This window comes from Macaca thibetana, chromosome 2 (genome assembly GCF_024542745.1).
Source record: "Macaca thibetana thibetana isolate TM-01 chromosome 2, ASM2454274v1, whole genome shotgun sequence".
NCBI lineage: Eukaryota > Metazoa > Chordata > Mammalia > Primates > Cercopithecidae > Macaca > Macaca thibetana.
Genome location: NC_065579.1, coordinates 31,500,403 through 31,521,967, shown reverse-complemented (window position 1 = coordinate 31,521,967; position 21,565 = coordinate 31,500,403). Strand labels below are relative to the sequence as shown.

Below are 21,565 nucleotides of genomic sequence, written 5' to 3'. Positions count from 1 at the left end.
AGATGATATAATGAGAGATCCTCATCTGAGGCAGTATTTCTCAAAGTATGTGCTACAGAGGTCAGAATCACCTGGGGCACATGTTAAAAACGCAGATTACTAGGCCCATCCAGAGCATTAGAATAGGAGCATCTGAGAATGGGGCCCACGATTTGGCATCTCTGAAAAACACCCCTGATGATAGTTCTGATGCTCTTTGATTTCCCTGTAAAATTGGCATCATTGAGAACACCTGCCCTATCAAATATCGGGCTGATCTAATCTAATCATGGATGCAACTCTGGATGGTGAGCATATGGGTTTTTTGTCAGACAGACACATCACCAACCAGAATGATGAGCAGCAACCAAGTCATGTTCAGGAAAAAAAAAAAAGTGCAGGGTCAAACTTTTCTCATATAGCAGGTGTACTACTTAAATACTGTTCAGATTTTACTCACACAGTAAAGCCACTCCAACACTAGGTAGGGAATCAGCATAGGTAAAAACAAAGAGAAAATGTCCTCTGCATTTTAAATTACCTCTCTCCATTGGCCCAGTCAGATGTATGGAGGGTATGGAGGAGGAGGTGGGGAGAGTCATATCAAAATTTTTAAACAAATGTACAAGGGCAGAGGGGACATGTCCACTTTAACAGCTGGCCTGGCTGTATTAGTATCAACTCTGCCTTTCTTCTATAGTAGAGTTCCATCTAAGATTAAGCCAGAATGGTGTGTCTCTATCCATTTTATTTTGGGCAAAGACAATAGATGTGCTGAGAGCCTTAGTGTACTTTTGCTAGATTTGTTTTCTGTAAGAAAGAACTAATTAAGGATTATAAAACCTCTTTCTCAAGTGCTTGAAATGTTACTACTCCTTCAAATTTATAAAGAGCTTTCATGACCTGAATATCCCAGTCATGCAAGCATTTGTTCTATTGTTAAAGACCCAGTGAACTGGTATCTGTAAATTTTATATGTGGGTAAAGGCACATTCCTGGCATGCAGCCTTAATGGAGGTGCATGTAACATACAAAGCCTTGCCTTGGGAAAATGAACTAGAGACTCAACTAGAAAACTTTGTTTCAGACCAGTTAAAAATGTAAAATATAGCTACCATAGAGTTTAATTGTACAGTGGTAGTTTCAGTTTCTGTACCAGGAGACAATTTTTTGCATTTTCTTGGGATTGGCCCACAGCTACAGCCATATTGTACAGATGTTTTTAACTCTAAATGCAATGTAGAATTACCTATCATTTCTTTGCTATGCAGATTGAATATTTTGCATGAGCATTCAAAAACGCCTGTTTATAGTTTGAACTTCTTATGTCTATTGTTTTCTACTACCAAATGTACTATCTACAGATGGAAAACTCAGTCTTTGATGGGTGGTGAGGAATTGCTCACAACCATCAGTTACACACAGAGAGACATACGACACATAATGTTGGGAAGGGCTAGATTACACAGTTATCAAAATATGTACAGGAGCAATCCTCATCTAGAAGTAGTGTTTCAGGGATTCCAAATGATCATACTCAACAGCTGGCCCTATTTGCAAGACTTGGTCAATGGAAAATACTGCTGCTTCTCTCTCCCTTATGTTTCCCCACCTTCTCTATTGCCATCTTTGTGAAAGCAGTGTGTCACGCTGTCTTATCGTTGCTGCTCTTTATTACCCTCAATTGACAGCAATGAAAGCAGGCAAGGCGATTAAGCAATGTGGCAGTCCATTGTTACCAATTTACCTTTAAAGAGAGCCAAGAGAATTTTAGTGAAGAGGGGCCAGAGGTGCTTTACAACTAGAGGGAACTGCCGTGGTGTATTAATTTTTAAAAGTCAACGACTTCCTTGCAAGATGGGTACTATCAATTTTGAAGTTATTTTGAATTAAAGGTAATCTGATTTCAGAGAAAGAAAAAAACAACATGCAATATACTTATGGAGGTGATTCACCTTTTTAGAGTTGTTTGATTTTGCCATTAACTTGAACTTTTTACAAAAAAGTGCTGAACGGTATTTTTCAATTCTAAAGATTTGATTTTGTGTTAAGAATTTACTACTAAACCACAAACATGCTTGAGATAATAAGCTGATGTAAAGCAACTATCTTAAGGTATATGTAAGTCTAATTTTGGGGTCTGAAAATACTACAAGCTTACTCAGCTTGTGCTATAACCAAATATTCTGGGTAACAGATAGTATATATGTAACCATAGATATATGCATATATACACACACATATGTATACATATGTACACATATGCACATTTAAGAATTACTAATTTTTAGCCTATTAGACACTAAACATCACAATTTAATCTTTGGTGATGCAGAAAGCACTGGTATCCTGCAGAATCTTGGGAGTCAAGTTTCTGGTTATGAATCAGTAAGCTTACTGATGAAATACAGTAGTGTCTGAGGGGAGAATTTCCTCCACTGGGCTCAGCTTATAGAACTGAGAGTACTAGAACTACAGCTAGAAGAGGTGGGAAGTATTGATTTTTTTTATTGCATCCATATGAAGTACATGCAATACAAAAAATTTAAGCTCTATTAAGCAACCGCAATATCCCTAAATAAAAGGTCTCGAGATTAGGCCTAAGGTGTACAGGAGACAAAATATTTCATAGGGTCCAAATTGAAAGGGACCTTAGCCGTGACATAGCAAGTCAGATGTGTTCGTCAGCATTCCTACTCGGCACTGCTGTTCATGCATCTCTTAAATTTCTCTTTGTACCTGAATTTCTTTTATGAGCGAACTCTGCCAGATTAGTAAAATGAACTCTATACTTTCACATTTTAAGAATCTAAACCTTGTTACACAGTTCCCAACTCCCCACCATTTTAGATTATTGCATCAGAAAGCCAAAAACACTTTTGAAGAAAAAAAGTTTATTTTTATTCATGTATGCAAAGACAGTATCAGCAATAGGTAGAAGCATATTTCTAAGTTTAGAGTTAATTTTCCATTTTGAAAGATTCAGGACTTCATCTCTTTTACCCTTACTCTTTTAAATGCTTCACTCTAACACACACAAAAATTTATTCCCTTACTTTTCCTTAAGGTCATATTGGAATAATTAGAATCAGCTCTTTAGAATATAGGTATCACTTATAGTAAGCTGGAGATTTAATCACAGAATGATACGTGTCAATGTTATAGCACCAAAAAAACTACAGTTAATTTTTAAATGGACAAATTCAGGGTGCTTTCAATTTCTGAGGTGTAATAAAGCCCTCTTGGGAATTCTAAAGTTAAAAGACTCTTTTCTTCAGATTCAGAATGAAAATTTTGAGGAATTATAGACCCCAGTGGGTACTAATAATATGGCTCATAGTAACTACACATTAAGTTAGAGTCTCTACGTTTTAGGGAAGAAGCCACTGAAACAAGGGCCAGAAAGCTGCTTTAAACTCATGTCCGTGGCAGATCAAATGATACTGATACAACTATTTACCTTAGAAAGGTATTATATTCCATTGCTACCGTTCCAGGGTTTGGCCCTTGAACTGCTCTGCTCATACAGCTACTTCCATTCCTTACATCACCAGTTTTAGAAGCAAACCTTCTGAAAGACAAGTGACAAATGCTGGAAAAGAAAGACCGGGTAGAGCAAAAGGGCTCTGCTCTAGCTGTTTGTCACAATGTAAAATGAAGACACCACCTAATCTAGAAACGACGTTAACTTTTAACTCTAGCACATTCTTGAGATGTACTTATTAAACAACTTTTGTGGTTTAGAAATACCAAAACTACCTACTTTGACTCTTCTGGACATATTTTACTTTACAAAAGGAAGTATAACAGACTAAATCTATTTATAGCAAGTAACTAATATTCCAATGTTTTTATAAAAACAATTCCTTTCAGATACTCTGATTAACCTCTAAGTGACATAAAAAAGTTGCAGCATTCTTTAATACCAATATTTTGCACAATTTGACAAACAGCCAAGTTCAGCATTTCAAAGAAAAAAGTTTTTACAAAAAAGACGAATGGTGACTCATTGAGAAGCTTATATACCTAGTAAAGTTTAGTTTGTCTTGGATTCTTTAAAAAATTAGGCCTAGAATTTTAGTTATCCTAATTACTACCCTTATCAAATAGGATTTATATATGTGGATTCTAGATAAAAGATAAAATATTTTGAATAAACATATGACCCACTGATTGGACTGTTTGCTTTGAATCTGTTTTACTGGGTTTAGATAAGAAGACTTCAATAAAGCTAACTATATATTGAGTTCCACTGATTAAAAATGCAGTTTTAAAAATTCTGCTTTTGTGGTAAATTTCTAGACAAATCATAAATGCAAAGCTCAATATTGTAAATACTGTACTGCTCACAGGTACTTGTTGGAGAAGTGAAATGCTTGTATTCAGACTATCAAAATTCTGACCTTTCAATATAGGGTTTTAAAAACTTTTTTTTGAAAATCAGTATTTGCTTTTAAATACTTAAAATGCTAATTTTTAAAAAATCCTTGCAGATAAATCTTAAAGTTTCTTTCAGTCTCAATTATTTTTTACTTTCAACTATATATTCAACACAGAACCAGTTTCTAAATAAACATCTAATGAAGAACAGTTTCAATTTAAGATAAAACTAGAGAGTCTAATAATACAACTTATACAGAAAGTTTGAGTATGATTTACCAAAATTCAGAATTTCTATAATAGTGGAAAACTTTTAGCTTAATATTCAAAACCAGCAACTTCCCATGAAACTACATAGCCAGGAGGATCAAACAGATTTAAGCATTGCCCGACTTCTTCTAAAGTGATGCACTCTTTTATCCTGGAAAAGATAGAAAGAGTCCTTTTACTTTACTGAAAACTTCTGATTACTACTATAGATCTGAAAGTTGTCAAAACCTTAAACCACTTGTTTTGGGTCTAAACATTAAAAATAATGAGAAAAAAGATTATCCTTTTTGGGAAGCATTCTTGAACACAGGGATAACATATGTACTGAGATGCCTAGTTTTATTAAACAGTTTAGTTAAAAAAGAAATCAATTTTAAAAAAAGAAATCCCAGTAAACTCAGAAATAACAGGACTTAGACTCAATATAATTTTATGTACTTCTTAATAATTTTGCAGTAATGTCCCAAAGACAGCTGGTAGAAAATGTAATTGTAAAAAATACTGCTTTCACTAACTGAACTGCATCTAATAGGAACCACAACTTGCGAACAGCTCTCCAATCTGAAATTTCATGTTAGGTTGAAAGATGTAAGTTTTGGCATTTAAAGACGTATCATTAACCTGTGAAGATATATCATTCTTTAGAAAGGGAAGATAAATATTTAAAATACATGCAAAACTTTCTTATCACTCTATGTTGCCTACAGATGTGCAGACAGAAAAAAGTGAGAGGCCTTAAAAGGAGGAGTGGGACTGAGCAAATGAGTAATAACATAATAGTATTTTATTTTCTACAAAGGTAACTGTGCCCTTTTTCTAGGACTTCAGTTTCATTGTCATATAAATAAAAGTGGCTTCCGGAAGTTACCTAATCTGTCAAAAGAGTGATATCCTATTTAGCTTAAAATCTAGAAAACTGGTCACCAACATGTATCTTCAGAGATCATGCAGGAAACAAGATTATGAAGGGACTAGAGAATTAAGACAATGAAGAGTGGAATTAGCTATGGAAATAGTAAATACATTCAAAAATACCTCATGCATTCATATGCAATACAACAACACGCAGTCAATCAAAATAGGTCTAGATGTCAGACAACTGCAGGATGCCAACTTCTGATTCCTCTCCCAAACAAGCAGAAAACTCTGGGAGTTTAAAGGGAGTCTTTTTCTAACTCCAGGTGAGAACTCAAGTTTAAAAACTATTTTCTGGACTGGGCATGGTGGTTCACGCCTCTAACCCTAGCACTTTAGGAGGCTGAGGCAGGAGGATCACTTGAGCCCAGGATTTCAAGACCAGCCAGGGGCAATATAGTAAGATTCTGTCTCTTAAAAAAAAAAAATCTTTTTAACTAGCAACTATGGTGGTGCATGTCTGTAGTCCTAACTATTTGGGAGGCTGAGGCAGAAGGATCCCTTGCGTGCAGGAGTTTTAGGCTGTAGTAAGCTGTGATTGTGACACTGCACTCCAGTCTAGGTGACTCAGTGAGGTCACCTCAAAAAAAAAAAAAAAAAAAAAAAAAAAAAAAAAGCACAAGACTACCTTCTGCTTTGAAAATCATTTAAGTACTACTGTAGACACCTATGTAATCACCAGAATTTTGGGCAAGGCAAGATGATGTACAATTCCAGTTCCTTCTTTTCTAAATTATACTATCTATGTAGAATGAAGCAACTAGAGAACAAATGTCAACTTTAAGTATGTTTACTCCCTGTTGCGAAGATGTTAAGAGCTTAATTCTGCAATATGGGCTCTACTCTTCTACATTATACAGGAGATCCGTAATATAACCCTTTAAAAAAAGCTTAAGCTTCATCCTATATCCATTCACAGATGGAAAAAAAAGCTGGTCTACTTTCTGTTTTAAGACACAAAGTGATGGTTAAACATTTCCTTTTGAAAGTAAAGTGTGTAGCCAGTTTTGACAAATTCTGGCAGTTCCACTAAAGGTTAAACATGACTTAGCAATTCCATTCCGAAGTATATACGCAAGAGAAATAAGAACATATGTTTACATAGTAACTTGTTCATGAATGTTCACAGCATTATTTCTAATAGTTAAAAAGAGGAAATAATCCAAATGTCTTTAACAGATGAACAGAATTAGGTAATAGCCATAAATAAAAAGAAATGAAGTTCTGATGCCTGCTAGAATACTGATGAACCTTGAAAACATTATATGTTGAGTGAAAAAAGCCAGTCACAAAAGGCCACATTATGTATGATTCCATATACACGAAATGTCCAGGACAGGAAAATCCTTAAAGAAAGTAAATTAGTGGTTGCCTAGGGCTGCACAGGATGGGGGAAAATGGCAGGTGACTGCTAAGGTAGGGGGGTGATTTTTGGGGTGATTTAGTATTCTAACATTGATTGTGGTCATGGTTACACAACTTTGAATACATCAAAAAAACAGTGAAATGCAAACTTTAAATAGGTAAATTGTATTACTGGTATTTCAATTATATATTTCAATAAACCTATTATTTAAAAAACACCTTCCCTTTACTAACCATAGTATTTCTCTCCCATTGGACTGACCAAATTAGTTATTTTTCCTATTCATAGACTTAGAACTACAGGGACCCAGAAACCTTTAGTCCTGTACCTTCTCATTTTAGACTTGTAAAAACTGAAGTCTTAATAAGATTTATCTATACAACATGGATAGAAGGCAGGATCAGAAATCAGATCTTTCTGGAATTCAACTACCCACATTCTCTTCCACTTCACCAACTGTTTCAATCAACCTCCACTTCTTTCCATTCAACACTTTACTGCTTCACTTTACCCCTTTTCTCCCTTCACACTGTTCATCTTCTGAGTAAACAATTTCTTTTCTTCTCTTTAATCCAATATGCATGTACTTTTTTATTTTTTATTTTTTTGAGACAAGGTCTCACTCTGTCGCCCAGGGTCTCACTCTGTTGCCCAGGCTGGAGTACAGTGGCACAATCATGGCTCAATGCAGACTCAACTTCCCAGGCTCAAGCAATCCTCCTACCTCAGCCTCCTCTGGAGTAGTTGGGACTACAGGTATGCAACACCACAACTGGCTAATTTTTGTATTTTTTGTAGATATGGGGTTTTGCCATGTTGCCCAGGGTGGTCTCGAACTCCTGAGCTCAAGCAATCCACCCACCTCAGCCCCCAAAAGTGCTGGGATTACAGGCATGAGCCACTGCACCCAGCCAAGATCTGCTTTCTGTATCTAAAATTTTCTTTTACTATTTGGTCAAGCCAGTAAACTAACTCTCTTCTCTGGTAAACCCTTTCAATTGCAAATTTCTGCTGAAGGATTCTTCCCTAAAGGTAACTACATTATATCAGGGTTCGAGTGCAGAAAATACACTGCCAGGTAAAACCCACTCTGGTTTACTGTGTTATAGTCAAATGCCAACAGTTCAATTAAACGCTCTTAAGAAATCTCAAAATACGTATACCACAAGGAAAACAAGTACTTTAAATCTAACAAGTGTGCTTTTAAATTATGCATACTGTTCTTTTCATACCTTGAAGTAGTCATCTTGAGTAACAACAGTGTTTCTCAGTCTGTTCTCTGGATTAAACAGACAAGATACCACCGTTTGTATGCTTCGGTCCACAGATTTCTGAAACACAGAAGTTTTCAGTAACGTAAAGACGATTCTCTTTCACTCACTCTGAATAAGGGTTTTTTTTTTTTTTTGATGGTTTAATGAACATATTACTTTATTTCTAAAGAAATGCAAAAATGCTAAAAGATGCTGGGAGTGGTGGCTCATGCCTGTAATCCCAGCACTCTGGGAGGCCAACACAGGAGAATCACCTGAGGTCAGGAGTTCAAGATCAGCCTAACATGGCAAAACCCCATCTCTACTAAAAAAAAAAATACAAAAATTAACTGGGTGTGGTGGCAGGCGCCTGTAATCCCAGCTACTCAGGAGGCTGAGGCAGGAAGAATTGCTTGAACCCAGGAGGCGGAAGTTGCAGTGAGCCAAGATCACACCACTGCACTCCAGCCTGGGAAAAACAGCGAGACTATGTCTCCCCAAAAAAAAAAAAAGAAAAAAAGAAAAAAAAGGAATTCATAAAAATGTGATTCATAATTCTTACCACGTATCACTCAGTATGCAAGTTTTCTGACAATCAAAGATTTTAGAACCTCAGTGACAGAATACTGGTTTAAAAAGCTGAATTTGTTAAATCCCTAAGTGAACTCCAATGTTTCAAGAAAAAATACTAAGGAGAAAACCTGACAATTATACTGTAAGCTATTTTAATATTTATTTGCATTTTAAAATCGAGTATCAAATCAAGGAATTCACACTCCAACGGGACTTCTTCGAGTGTTATACATATTACCAGCACATCAAGTACTTCCACACTCCCACTCATTTACATATATGATTCAAGAGTGATAGTATTATAGAAATTTGCTCTAATGATAAAAAGAAACAACCCTGCCTAATTCAATATTTGAATAATTACTACTAACTTCACCACTGTTGGGAACTACTGCCATATAACGTTATATAGAGAATGCCACAAGTAATGTGTTTCACTGTTTAAGTAAATATCAAAACTGTCGTAAAAGAAAAGGTATATATAATTCGTACTAATTCCTCTTTTGAAGAGTAGAATTCTTGAGGAAACCCTCCCATAACATTATGCCAAATCATATTAATATAACATTTATTGAAGTATGGTTTTTAAAAATTAGTGGAACTGGAATACAGAAAAGGACTGCTGAATCAGAAATTTTATGTATACATTGAAAATTTGGGGTATCTGAAATTTCACCCACTTTTAACTGCTGAATAATAGTCAATTATTTAAGCTCTATAATTTATGGCTCCCATCTTTAAATTCTGGCAAAAATGCTTGCTTCTCAAAAAACCATTATTAAAACTAGAAAAAATAAATATGAAATATATATAAACAAAATTCGATGTTTGCCTTTTGTGGGCCATTTCCAGAGGGTGGAGTAGCTTCATGAACTGAGCATTCATTTGGCACAACTTCAGCTCCTGGATCAACTTCATTACAGTGGTAGTTAACAGCTGAATAAGCCTATATTTAAAATAATGAAAGTGTAATTAAACAGATATACAGATATGTTTAAAAGCCACTTATTCTTCAAAAAGGTGAGCTGGTATCCAAAGTTTCAATGTAGGTTGTGTTAAAAATCAATTACATTATTTCAGAAACTTTGTTTTAAATGAACAGTTGAAATACAGTAAGGCAGTCTTCTGTTTTAAAATGTCTTCTAGGTATCAAGATAATCAGAAGTACAAGGACTCTAAGAAACTAATGTAGTAAGGAAGTGTTTGAGAATGTTAACACTTACTGTATCCTTCAAATCTCCAATCCTGATGAAAGACAGCAGCTTGGGTGTTTTAGACGTAATACTCGTTTTATTCCTATTCTTATTTAACAGTAATTAACAGCAAAATATTTCTGTTCCTCTTCAACAATTTTTTTTATGGCTGGTAAAGCCAGAGGCAGATTCTAGGCAGATACATGCTAATTCTAAATCCACATTAATACTATCTCTCTTGAATTACATAGTCTATCAACAAGTAACTGAACACTTATCATTATCTAGACCAGTCATTGCTTAAGCACACAAAAACCTGAGAGAAAAAGGCACTGCTGCTCCCATGGGAGTTTCTAATTGGGTTAAAAAGTAACAAAATGTAACACATTAATATAAAGAACTATTTAAAAATATAGGCATATATGACATGGGAAAAAATCAAGAAATATAAACAAAAAAATAAAATAAAGAACAGGAATTATATGTTTCGGTAATTCACTTTACCGGAGGTACAACATAGCTCCTTTGCTCCCCAACAGGCCACTGTGGCGGCATCTTAAAAAAAAAAAAAAAAGGAAATCAAAATTATTCAAATATTCCTACACATTTTCAAAAACACATGAGAAAACAATATTGAAGTACTTTTCATGCTGGCTCCTTTGTTGTTATAGGAAACAGAATGGAAAAAAAGAAGTACTTTATGTTTCTAATCCCTGATGTTCTTGTTGTTACTTCTATATGTAAAACCTCACCTTTTCCCCAATTTTCGGGAGTTGGCGTTGTGGAAATCTCAGAGATATTAGTTGCTTGAATTTATTACCATAGATATGATTATGGGTTATATATACAGTCATATCTATGTAAAGAGACTCACAGAACTATTACTGTGAAGCAGCCAGCTAAAATAGAAATAGAATTTGAATTATGTGCTCTAAGAATTGGATAATTTATTTCACTCTAGCTCCCTAAAAAATTGATGAAAGTCAGTCTGGCTGTTTCAGCTATTTGACAGCAAAAATGAAAAAATACATGCTGAAATACAGAAGGGGACACCGAATCTCATAAAACTGTTGTAAAGTTACTGCTAAGTATATTCCTGTCAAAATATTATTCCATTACTTCTAAATAATACAGAGGTCTTAATTCTAATTTTTTTCTTAAATTTTAGGTACATTTCACTAGTTTAAAATGACAAACTATTCAGGCAATTTGTATAAACAAGTTAAAGGCCTCAACAAAATCTGAAAGTAAATCATTTTACTCCCTCCTAAATTACCTGATAATTATATACAGGCAACTGATATCCAGTGATGACCTGAACGGGTGAATTTGGGTAAGTAGGATATGCCTGAAAATAAAGTTTACAGAAAGAATGAATAAGATAAAACTTTTTTTAAAATTAGAAAGAAATATTATTCCCAACGTAACAAAAATATGAAAACTTTTAAAATATTATTTTTCCATATACAATAATGCAGAATTCTAAATGACTGACTGACTTTATGAAGAAAGAAATATTATCTGTCAAGTGTTACCCTTTGGGAGGGGAGGGGGAACAAATGACAAAAGAAGTGACTATTTCACCAGACAAAGTTTATCTTATTTATACTGTGTATAATCCCACCCAGATGTTATTTCTTACACTGATGATAAGGCTCTATTAAGACAGATTTCAATGCAAGTTAAATTAATACATTTGCTATTTCTTTGTCAAAATACTTCTAGACAGTTTTGTATTTGACAATATTATAGGGTAATATGTAGTCCTCCTACAGATGTTATGGCTTTTTCTGTACTTAATTTCGAAAACCTAAGAGCTGTATATAATCCAAAACTGGACGAGACAGTATAATGTCTTATATTTTTCAATAGTTATTGATTGAAAACATATAGGTGGCAGCATACATGAATACACCCAGATTCAGTAATGGCTCACAGTAAATGTTAGAAACAAATAGGGCTTTTTTTTTCTAGCCATTGTTCACAGAAGGAGAAAGAAGAAAAGGTATACCCTACACATTTCAAGTACACGGAAAATGTCAATGAATAAGAGCCACTGAAAAACTATCTCACTATTATTTTCCAGCAAAGAAAATGTCTTTTAAACTAAGACATAAGTAACATGAACTAAGAAGAAAATAAATGTTATTTATCATCAATAAGTGATAGCATGTCAAATCCTACTTTAAATATCAAAGTAACCAGGATCAGAGAAATTATATGCCAGAAACTCACAAGATTTATCTAGTAAAACACATCAGAAATCTACCCATTCCAGAACCAGAATATATCCAGAAGTCAGCAATTTATATGAGGTGGCATCCGGAAACCATTGCAAATAAAAGAATAGCTAGATGATTTGCTAACCTTAGAGAAAAATAAAGTAGACAGACACATAACGAGAGCTGCTTTCAAATACTTCAGAAACTAGCTACATGGGGGGAAAAAGGAAGAGATTTCTTCATGTGTCTACAGAGGTCATTTCTAAGATAAAGACAAAGTATACAGCAGATCTTTAGCTCATATCAAGAACAACACTAAGAAATTTCTAACAAAATAAATTTCCCATTACTCAAAGTATTCAAACAGGGATGCTATTACCACTTATATGGAAACTGGATATAATTCCAGAGGGTACAATGACTACAATAAACAAGAGAATAGGAACATAAGCAATTCTTACCTGAACATACTGAGTTATAGGATTCATTGTGGTTGGGGGCTGCATGTAAGTTTCAGTGTTTGGATTAGTCCAGACATTCTGAAACTGTGGTGGAGGAGGATGATTAAAAACCAAAGGACGTGGCTGCACATGATAAGCACCTTTTTAAAAAGCAAAAATAAAAAGCCTATTTTTAGTTCTTAGAAAAGCTACATGTGTCAACAAGAACAATTTCTCTTTGTACTCACATAAATTTTGTTTCCTGATTGCAGGGCCCAGCTTCAGCTTTTTACCATGGAAATTTATCTGTGACTGAAAATAAAACAGTAACAAAACTGGAATCAATTTTCAAGTCTTTACTTCCAAGACTTGGGTGAACACCTAAAGTCTTCTAAAGTTCCTATTATCATAAAAGATCAGTGATAACTACACACCAAATAAAAATTTGTCATCATGAAGCTACCTCCCTTACTTCTCTATCAGTGTCAAGAGGCATCAAGTGAAAGTTGATCAAAAACTTTTCATCACCCTGCCCTGTCTCCAACCCTTCCCATCTGTAGTTCATGAAGCTAGGTGCCCAGTCAAAAATAAACAGGTTCTAACATACCATGTGAGATTCCTCTAAGTTTGGATTTTAAACAGAAAGTGTATCTTCTTCCAAATTTTATACAAGACTGAGTATATCACTCAACACTAAACACTGTATCAATAAAACAAATGATATTTTTCTATTAGATTACTTACTTCTACTATCTTCTGCACATCCACGTCATTAAAAAATGAAACAAATCCATAGCTATAAAGGCAGATAAATGAAGTATAAAATCACCATCATACAGTACATGGTTCAGAACTTCTACAATATACAGAAGTGATGACTAAAAGATGAATAATATACTACGGTATTTGTTAAGATGTACATGATAGATCCTCTACAAATACTGCTTTTTCTTAATCTGAACTATGTCAAAATGTGCTAAGATTAGTGTGAAAACTTTATTGATTGACAAGTAATTCGTATCTGTGAACCTGAATTTAACTTACTAAGACAAGGTGGTTAAAACTTAAGATACCGTGCAATGTATGAAGAAAACAATTCTTTGAGAAAACTGATTTCATTTGTATGAAATGAAGACTGAAGATATTAAAAAACAAACAGAAAAATGATTAAAGAACTGGCAATAAACTTTTATCCTTTACATGAAAGAAATTAACACAGCAACAAATTTCATTTATGTAAGCATCAGAATACCAGTTTTGAAGTCTTCTCTGATACTCTATACGTGGCTAGAGTTCAGATATTTTTGCTAAAATTACTCACCCTTTGGACACACCAGTTCGATCAGTGATTATCTTCACTTCTTTCACTGAACCATATCTAGCAAAGAAGCTTCTAATCTCAGTCTCATCCATCTATGGAAAAGAATTGAACTTCAAGAGTAAAAACTCAGCATTCAAAAATTTCAATTTTATTAAAAAGTTTGATATGAAAATTTCTCCCCCTTTTGTCCCCAAATGACCAGTAGCTCTTTGTCAAAGATATTTTTAGTAGCTATGGGACAAACATAAAACCAATTCTAAACCTCCATGAAGTACAAAAAAACCTTAAGTTTGTAACAGGGCCCAAATCCCATTATTCATAATGTATTGTAACATAAAAATGAGGTATGAATACAATACCCTAACATCAATTCCTCCAACAAAAACAGTGTTTGGCATGATTTTGCCTTCTGGTAAAACATAGCCTTGGCTGGCTGCAGCTGATGAGGACTGGGTGCTGGCTTCTCTGGAGATGGTTGAGTTTGGAGTTTCAGGATTTGCAGCAGACTGTAATTTGGAAAGTAGACATCATAATTAGATATACAGGAAAAACCCATACATAATGTGAAATATAACTTTTGTTTTCTAAGTATAAAGTATTTTATATAAATTACTTTCATTTGTAAGTTAGTTCAGGCTCAGGATTTAAACTAAACAGAGTAGATTAGCATTGAATTTTAACAAAAGGATATAGTGCTTTCTTTTTTTTTTGAGACAGAGTCTCATCCTTGTCACCCAGCCTGGAGTGCAATGGCGTGATCTCGGCTCTCTGCAACCTCCACCTCCCGGGTTCAAGCGATTCTCTTGCCTCAGCCTCCCGAGTAACTGGGATTACCAGCGCCTGACAACACACCCGGCTAATTTCATATCTTTAGTAGAGATGGGGTTTCTCCACGTTGGCCAGGCTGGTCTCCAACTCACGACCTCAGGTGATCCACCCGACTTGGCCACCCGAAGTGCTGGAATTACAGGCATGAGCCACGGCGCCCAACCAGGATACAGTACTTTCTTAAACCCAGTACTGCTCATTACCAAGTCTTGTACAATGCTGTGGAAGAATACTTAGTTATTTGTGAAAATACTATGTGAATTAGTTTTAAAAAATCTCAAAATCAGAAAGTTTAGATTTGTAAAAATTAACATTAAAATCATCCTGTTCTATATTCATAAACAACTTTTCATTTTACTGAGTACACTAATAAAAAGGATGACAAATCTTAAAAAAAAAACTCTAAAAAGCCACAGCAAAAAGAAAATAAGCCTCAAAGTTTTAAACCAATTTGTCTTGCTTCGCCTTTTTCACCAAAATAACATGAATTTTTACAATTTTAACACTCCCTGTGTTAGCATGCCTGCTTTACTTTAGGAACGGATCATGGAAACATTATTTGCTCACATGTCATAGCTCCTTCTAAAAAAAGGGTTATAATCCTCATCCCTAATGCTAGGGTGTTCAAATCATCTTTTGAAATAACATTTTTCTTCCTGAGTAACACCAAATCAGTCCCACTGATAATTCTAATTTTCACAGTAGGCAGATATAAATGATACCATCTTTATTTTCAGATAAAGAAACACATACATATAACTCATTATTTTTCTGGATTTTGATCTGAACTGTCTTTATTCTTTCCGCTGTAGACTCTAAGGCTAATGTAAAATTTTCTCAAGTAGAATTTGTAAGTAATATGTATGTCGGAGAAGCAATATAGCATAGTGGAACAAAAATTAATTTAGTCAGGAGAACTAGGTTTATGTCCCTTACAGGTAAGTGGTTATAGGCCACTTACTTGCCAGCTGTGTATCTCTGGGCAAATTGCTTTGAGAATGAAATGAGATAACATCTGTGAATTCATTTCGTAAAGTATAAAGTGGTATGCCAATGTAAGTTAGTATCCTGTTATTTAAATTTATTTTCAGTAGATTTTTTTTTCAAGTTTCTTTTTTGGCTTTACTATTTTAGCTGACTTATTTTGAAGATACTTTTAATTAAGAACTAATTGAAACATCAGGAAACTATGAATCATTATTAATTTAAAAATCATTGGTGAAGTGCCCGTTGACTACAAAAGGTAACTACAAAAGGCTGCAAAAGAGAAAGCTATTCCACACATACCTGTTTGAAAGAAAACAAAAGACAAAAGAGCGCAACTGTATATCTTTTTGAAAGGCAGAGTAATTTTATAGGAATTAGTAAGAAAGTAGACTTCCTGCTTTGTTAATTAGACGCTAGAAGTTACTGATTCTACACAGCTTTACTAGAGATGAAATCTAAGTTGTCAAATCAATTAAAGCTGAGTTTACTGCTTTTCTCTATTTGCGCTTATACTTGCTATTTTGGGTTTGTAACTAAGTAATTCCCAATTCTTTCCTTTAATAGTGGTATTTCGTGACAATGATGTGGAAGAAAAATTTAAAAACTATTTCTGAAGTTTTTCCTTTCTAAAAATGTCTTACGTTATCGTTTTTCTAAATGACATTAAGCTGCATATCTTGAACTATAAGGAACTTGATGAGATTTCCCCTCCCTATAGACAATTCACCAATCCCTTCTCAGCTCATTCAGAAATCCCAAACAGAATAAAACAAAACAAAATAAATTCTGAAATTCTTGTAGTTTCTTTTCTCCTTTTCAATTCCCCCTTGATTTGTGGATGAACTTTGGATATATGTATTTTTTATAAACAAGCTATATATACAGTATTGTCTCTGCACCATAGTTTGGATGTATTTTAATCTAGAAGTGTAACATCTGGCAGAAAACTGTCAGATTATAAGAAGTTATGATAATGCACTGATTCTCAACTGGTGAAGATTTTTGAGCCCCGGGGCATTTAACAATGTTGAGAGATTGGCTGTCACACCTGAGGTGTATTCCTGGCATCTGACGGGCTGAAGGCCAGGGATACTACTGCACATCCTACAATGCAAAGACAGCTTCCTACAACAAGGAATTATTTGGTCCAAAATTTGAATAGGGTGTGGTTAAGAAACCTTGTGACAGTGCCACAAGAATTGAGGAGGAAAATTATTGTTTGGGAAGGACCTGATTTCCATTGTTCAGTAAAGTAAGTCTTTTCAGGACCTCAGTTTCCTTGCTTGAAAATGAATGGTTGGAAAAGATCTCTGGTGTCTAATTCTCATACTCGATACAAGAGTAAAACGGATACTTGGAGACGAGAGTAGTTTGATAAAGAGGAAAAGAGGCATTTGACATTATAGGAAGTCTGACTTTGGCTTGGATCTTACAAACTGGCTGCCTGCTTAACTGGAATCGTAAATACAAAATTCATTGAATCATTTTAACAGCGTAATAACATCTTAAATTAAGGAGACATCATCATGTCCTAGTCCTCAGCCAGCAGGTGGCGCTCAAAGCTAACAAAGTAAGCAATGTACTTCATTTTTACCATGGCTTGATTAGCAGGGATTGTTAAATTCCTACTGTATTTACACATAATTAAAGTGTATATATAAAAATCCACAATCAATAGACAACGTTTGGTGAAACTATGGCCAAAAATATAAATGAATGCTTAGGATAAGCAAAAGCTTAATTTTAAAGAAAATACCATCGTAACTGTCAATAGCATCCTGAAAACAAACTGCATTAAAGAAGTAATTTTCTTAATCATACCTTCAAGTGAGTTGGTGAATTGTGAAATGAGAAATGCTGGAACAGTTAACAGGGGTGAGCTTCAAGACCATCATATACACAACTGTCATTGTTATTTATAGCAAACACATTCCTTGTTATATTTGGACAACCAAGTGACAAAGACAGCTAAAAACTGGAAAAAATTATTTAAACTCCTGGGATGTCAGCTTCTTTGACTGTATTATCTAATTCAATTACTATGTGAAAATGTAAGCAAATTGAGATTTATATAAACTGACCAGGAAAAAGGCTATAATTTGTAGTTATCAAAGTTACATTCACACCAATAGAAAGAAGAGAATAAACAGAATGCTAAAATTAAGAAAATATGACATGAAAATCAGAATCAAAACTTTAAGTAAATCCAAGAGAAGAGTCTTGGGGAGCTGGAGGTGGGAAGGATGAAATTCAAGCAATAAACAATCCTGGCAAAACTAAGCAAGGAAAAGCAAGAAAGCAAAAAGATATATGAAACCTGAGAAATGGGTTATGACCACAGATTATAAAACAATGCTATGCATAAACTCTATAGGAATAAATTTGGAAATCAACGACGTGATAAACTTGTAGAGAAATTTAAATGTTTACAAAACAATCTTGAGAAAGAACACCCAATGATACCTGGCTCAGTTTCCCTGGGAATTCTTTCAACTTGTAAAGAAATAGATAACTTGGGTATATGTGTGTGTGTCAGAGAGAGGTGCACACACACACCAGACACCGGAAATAAAGATAGAAGACGAGATTAAGAAATTCAAACACTTTTCTTCAATTTTCAAAGAGGAAAAAAATATTTCTCAACGCATTTTACAAAGCTAACAGCATATAAGTAACAAAGCCTCATCAAGATGAGCCATCCCTGCCCTCAGCACAAATGCAAAATTCCAGCAGTATATATAGTTTACACTGGGAATGCAAGAATATTTCATAGGATATTGTTACTTTAATTCGCCATTGAAAAAGCATTTGATAAAATACAGCATTCATTTTAAAATTATTTAAAAATCCAAGTAAAACAGAAATAGAGGTATCTTATTTTCTATCAATCTAATTTTGCCCTATCATTAAGCTTAAAGTGAAATACTAGAGTCATCTCCATTGAAATTAGGAATAAGGGCACCTCCTTATTAATACTACATATTTTTTCCACTACGTATGACAAAGGTGAACATTAATACAGTTTTTATGAATAAATACAAAATTAAAAAGGAAATTTAAAAAGCTAATGATCAACGATCAACTTCATCGATATTTCAAAAAGTGCACATCAACATAGTAAAATATTTTCCAGCTCTTAGGTTGACGATTTAAAAAAATCCTAATACCTTTCATCGGGAAAGGTATGAAAAAGAGATCACTGTCCACACCATCAGTGGGAAAATACTGATACATGCTTTACCAAGAGTAGCTTGGAAAAGGTGTATCACTGTTTGATAGGCGGGGATACTCATCACTATACTAATGAGGGGAGTAACTTAAAATTGTTACCAAAGGGGCAAAACGCTTTCACCCAGCAATTCCACTTACAGCAATTCATCTCAAGGAATTAATAATACAAGCGTGCCAAGATATTTACACAAGGATATTCATAGCATTTTTTTTTTCCCCCAGACTGAGCCTCCCCTCTTTGTTCCCTAGGCTGGAGTGCAGTGGCACGATCTTACCTCACTGCAAACCGCCTCCCAGGTTCAAGTGATTCTTCTGCCTCAGTCTCCCAAGTAGCTGGGATTACAAGTGTGCACCACCACGCCCAGCTAATCTTTTTTAGTAGAGACGGGGTTTCACCATGTTAGCCAAGCTGGTCTCGAACTCCTGACCTCAAGTGATCCACCCGCCTCAGCCTCCTAAAGAGATCACAGGCGTGAGCCACTGCGCCCAGCCCGATAGTATTAATACTGAAAAAGTATTCATCATAATGGAATTCGGTAAAATGATGGTATAATTTTAAACATATATTGAAAATTAAAATTATCTTCAGAATAATGCCCACATCAATTGAAAGATGCAAGTTGTAAAATACTATTATGCAGCACGGTGTAACTCTTGCAAAAGTTGGCCCATTTATATGCAATATAAGCATAAAAATAATCTGGAAGGGCATACATGTATCAAAATTTAACGGCTATAAGTGTCAGGATTAAGACAGATTGCTATTTTCTTACAGTGATTGTTTTCAAATGAGTAAATAGGCTACTTTCATAATCAGAAAAAAATCCAATGTAACTATTAGGATTCCTTTATCTCTAAAAATGAAAAGTATTATAATAAATAATTACTTATAACTCAAGGTAATTAATTTTTATTAGCACGGATAACTACATGTTGTACAATTACACATAATCTATTTTTATTTTAATGTTTATACGTGGTAATAAAAACTGTGTATAAATTTCCTCCCTTTATCTCTAAAAATGAAGAGACTGAGAATTATCAATGCAGACACACATAGCATGTAATACTCGCGTTCGTGACTCAGTGGTTGGTCACCGTGTTCAGAGCCGCACCTTGTGGTGGCGCTGAACCAACGCTAGGCATTTACCAAACTCACAGAAACGCACACCCAACACTATCTACCAAATGGACATTTTGTCAAAGGTTCCTGTTTATCGAGAGGGAAAAAAACTGTGCCCAGAGTTCAAAAATTCTAAAATTCTCAATGGTAACTACTGAAACCGACCTCGTGCCACAAAGATGGCGTCAGGCGAGCTTTTGTGCCTGTCGCCGCCGCACGAGGGAGCTGCCATCAGCAAGTCCCCAGCAGCTGACAGGTGAGAGGACACCAGAAGCACTTCCGGCCCAGCCCCCCTTAGCTAGCGGGCCCTGCCTTCAGGACGCCTCACACACCCCACGCTGAGGCCCCCACAAACCCCACCCCGTACAGAGACCGGGAGGGAACAACTTCCTAAGGAACCTCCGACACTCGGAGTCTAAGGAGGCAAGTCCCTCAGCAGGCCCGCCGCCATCTTACAGAGCCATGGGGAGAGCGCCAGAAGTGAGGCTGGCAGGGCAGGGCCGCGTGGGGGAGGGGCGGGGCGCGTGGGAGTGGGGGAGGGGAGGGGCGCGTCAGAGTGGGGGAGGGGAGATGCCCGTCAGAGTGGGGGAGGGGTGGGGGCGGTGGGGGGTTGGGTGGGGAACCCGCACCCCAAACCTCTGCCAGCAGAGAACCCGGGGTGGGAAATGGGTGCCTCAAGAAGGCCACGGCCCTTGCACGTGGCCGGCGAGGCAGCGCGTCCTCGGGGCCCACCCCCACCTTGCCACCCTCGGCGTCCCGCGCCGGCCTGTGTGTGTAGGCCCCGCCACTGCCAGGCCGCCTCCCCCAACCCTGTGGGCCATGGTTCGTGGTGCGTCCAGGCAGGTGCCCCCCAAACAGGAAAGCGGAGGGTGACTTCACTTTCCGCCCCCACAGAGCCGGGTTTCACCCACCAGTGAGGACTCTGCCGGCCTTGGCCCTCGGGCCTCTCCCTCAACTCACCATGATGGCGGCAGGCAGCAGTTCCCGACCGGCTCGAGGAGGAGCAGAGGGTGTGCTTGGCGCACCACTTCTGGGGCTGTTGTGAGGTCCGCTGGAACCCGCTGCGCGGCTTCGAGTGGTCAAAGGAGCCAAAGGCGAAAGGAAAAGGAAAACCAAGGGCGGGTGACAAGGCTGACGAGCCCCGAAATGTGGACAGTCGGCCTAAGGAGCGCAGGCGGACTGAGGCGTGGCCCGCCGGGCTTGAGGAGGTGGCTCCTGCGCCGGGTATCGGGGCGCGTGGTATCGGCCTCAGCCAATGGGTGGCAGTGCCCCCGCCCCCTGCGTGGGGGGGCTGCGGGGGACGACGGCGCCCACGCGGCGGGTGCGTAGGGTACGCAGCGCACGCAGCGCGTGTGCGCAGGTCCCGTGACTCAGTTCCAGGCAGGTGCCGCCCTCACACGGACACAGAGACACACACATCACCCCCAAAACACCGTTGAAATAAGACTGCATACTGAAATATATGGTATAGTTTACAGAAATGA

General features: G+C 36.5%; 1 protein-coding gene across 1 annotated transcript; it reads right to left on the bottom strand.

Moving 5' to 3' along the window:
• Positions 1 to 2,856: 2,856 nt before the first annotated feature.
• Positions 2,857 to 20,385, bottom strand: DAZL (deleted in azoospermia like). Its single transcript, XM_050779574.1, is given in 12 exon segments — positions 2,857 to 4,780; positions 8,143 to 8,241; positions 9,569 to 9,682; positions 10,434 to 10,484; positions 11,206 to 11,277; positions 12,613 to 12,752; positions 12,840 to 12,903; positions 13,336 to 13,387; positions 13,913 to 14,004; positions 14,272 to 14,418; positions 20,247 to 20,282; positions 20,284 to 20,385. Coding segments are annotated over 12 exon segments (951 nt in total). The 5' UTR covers positions 20,314 to 20,385; the 3' UTR covers positions 2,857 to 4,726.
• Between the last annotated feature and the right edge of the window lie 1,180 nt (positions 20,386 to 21,565).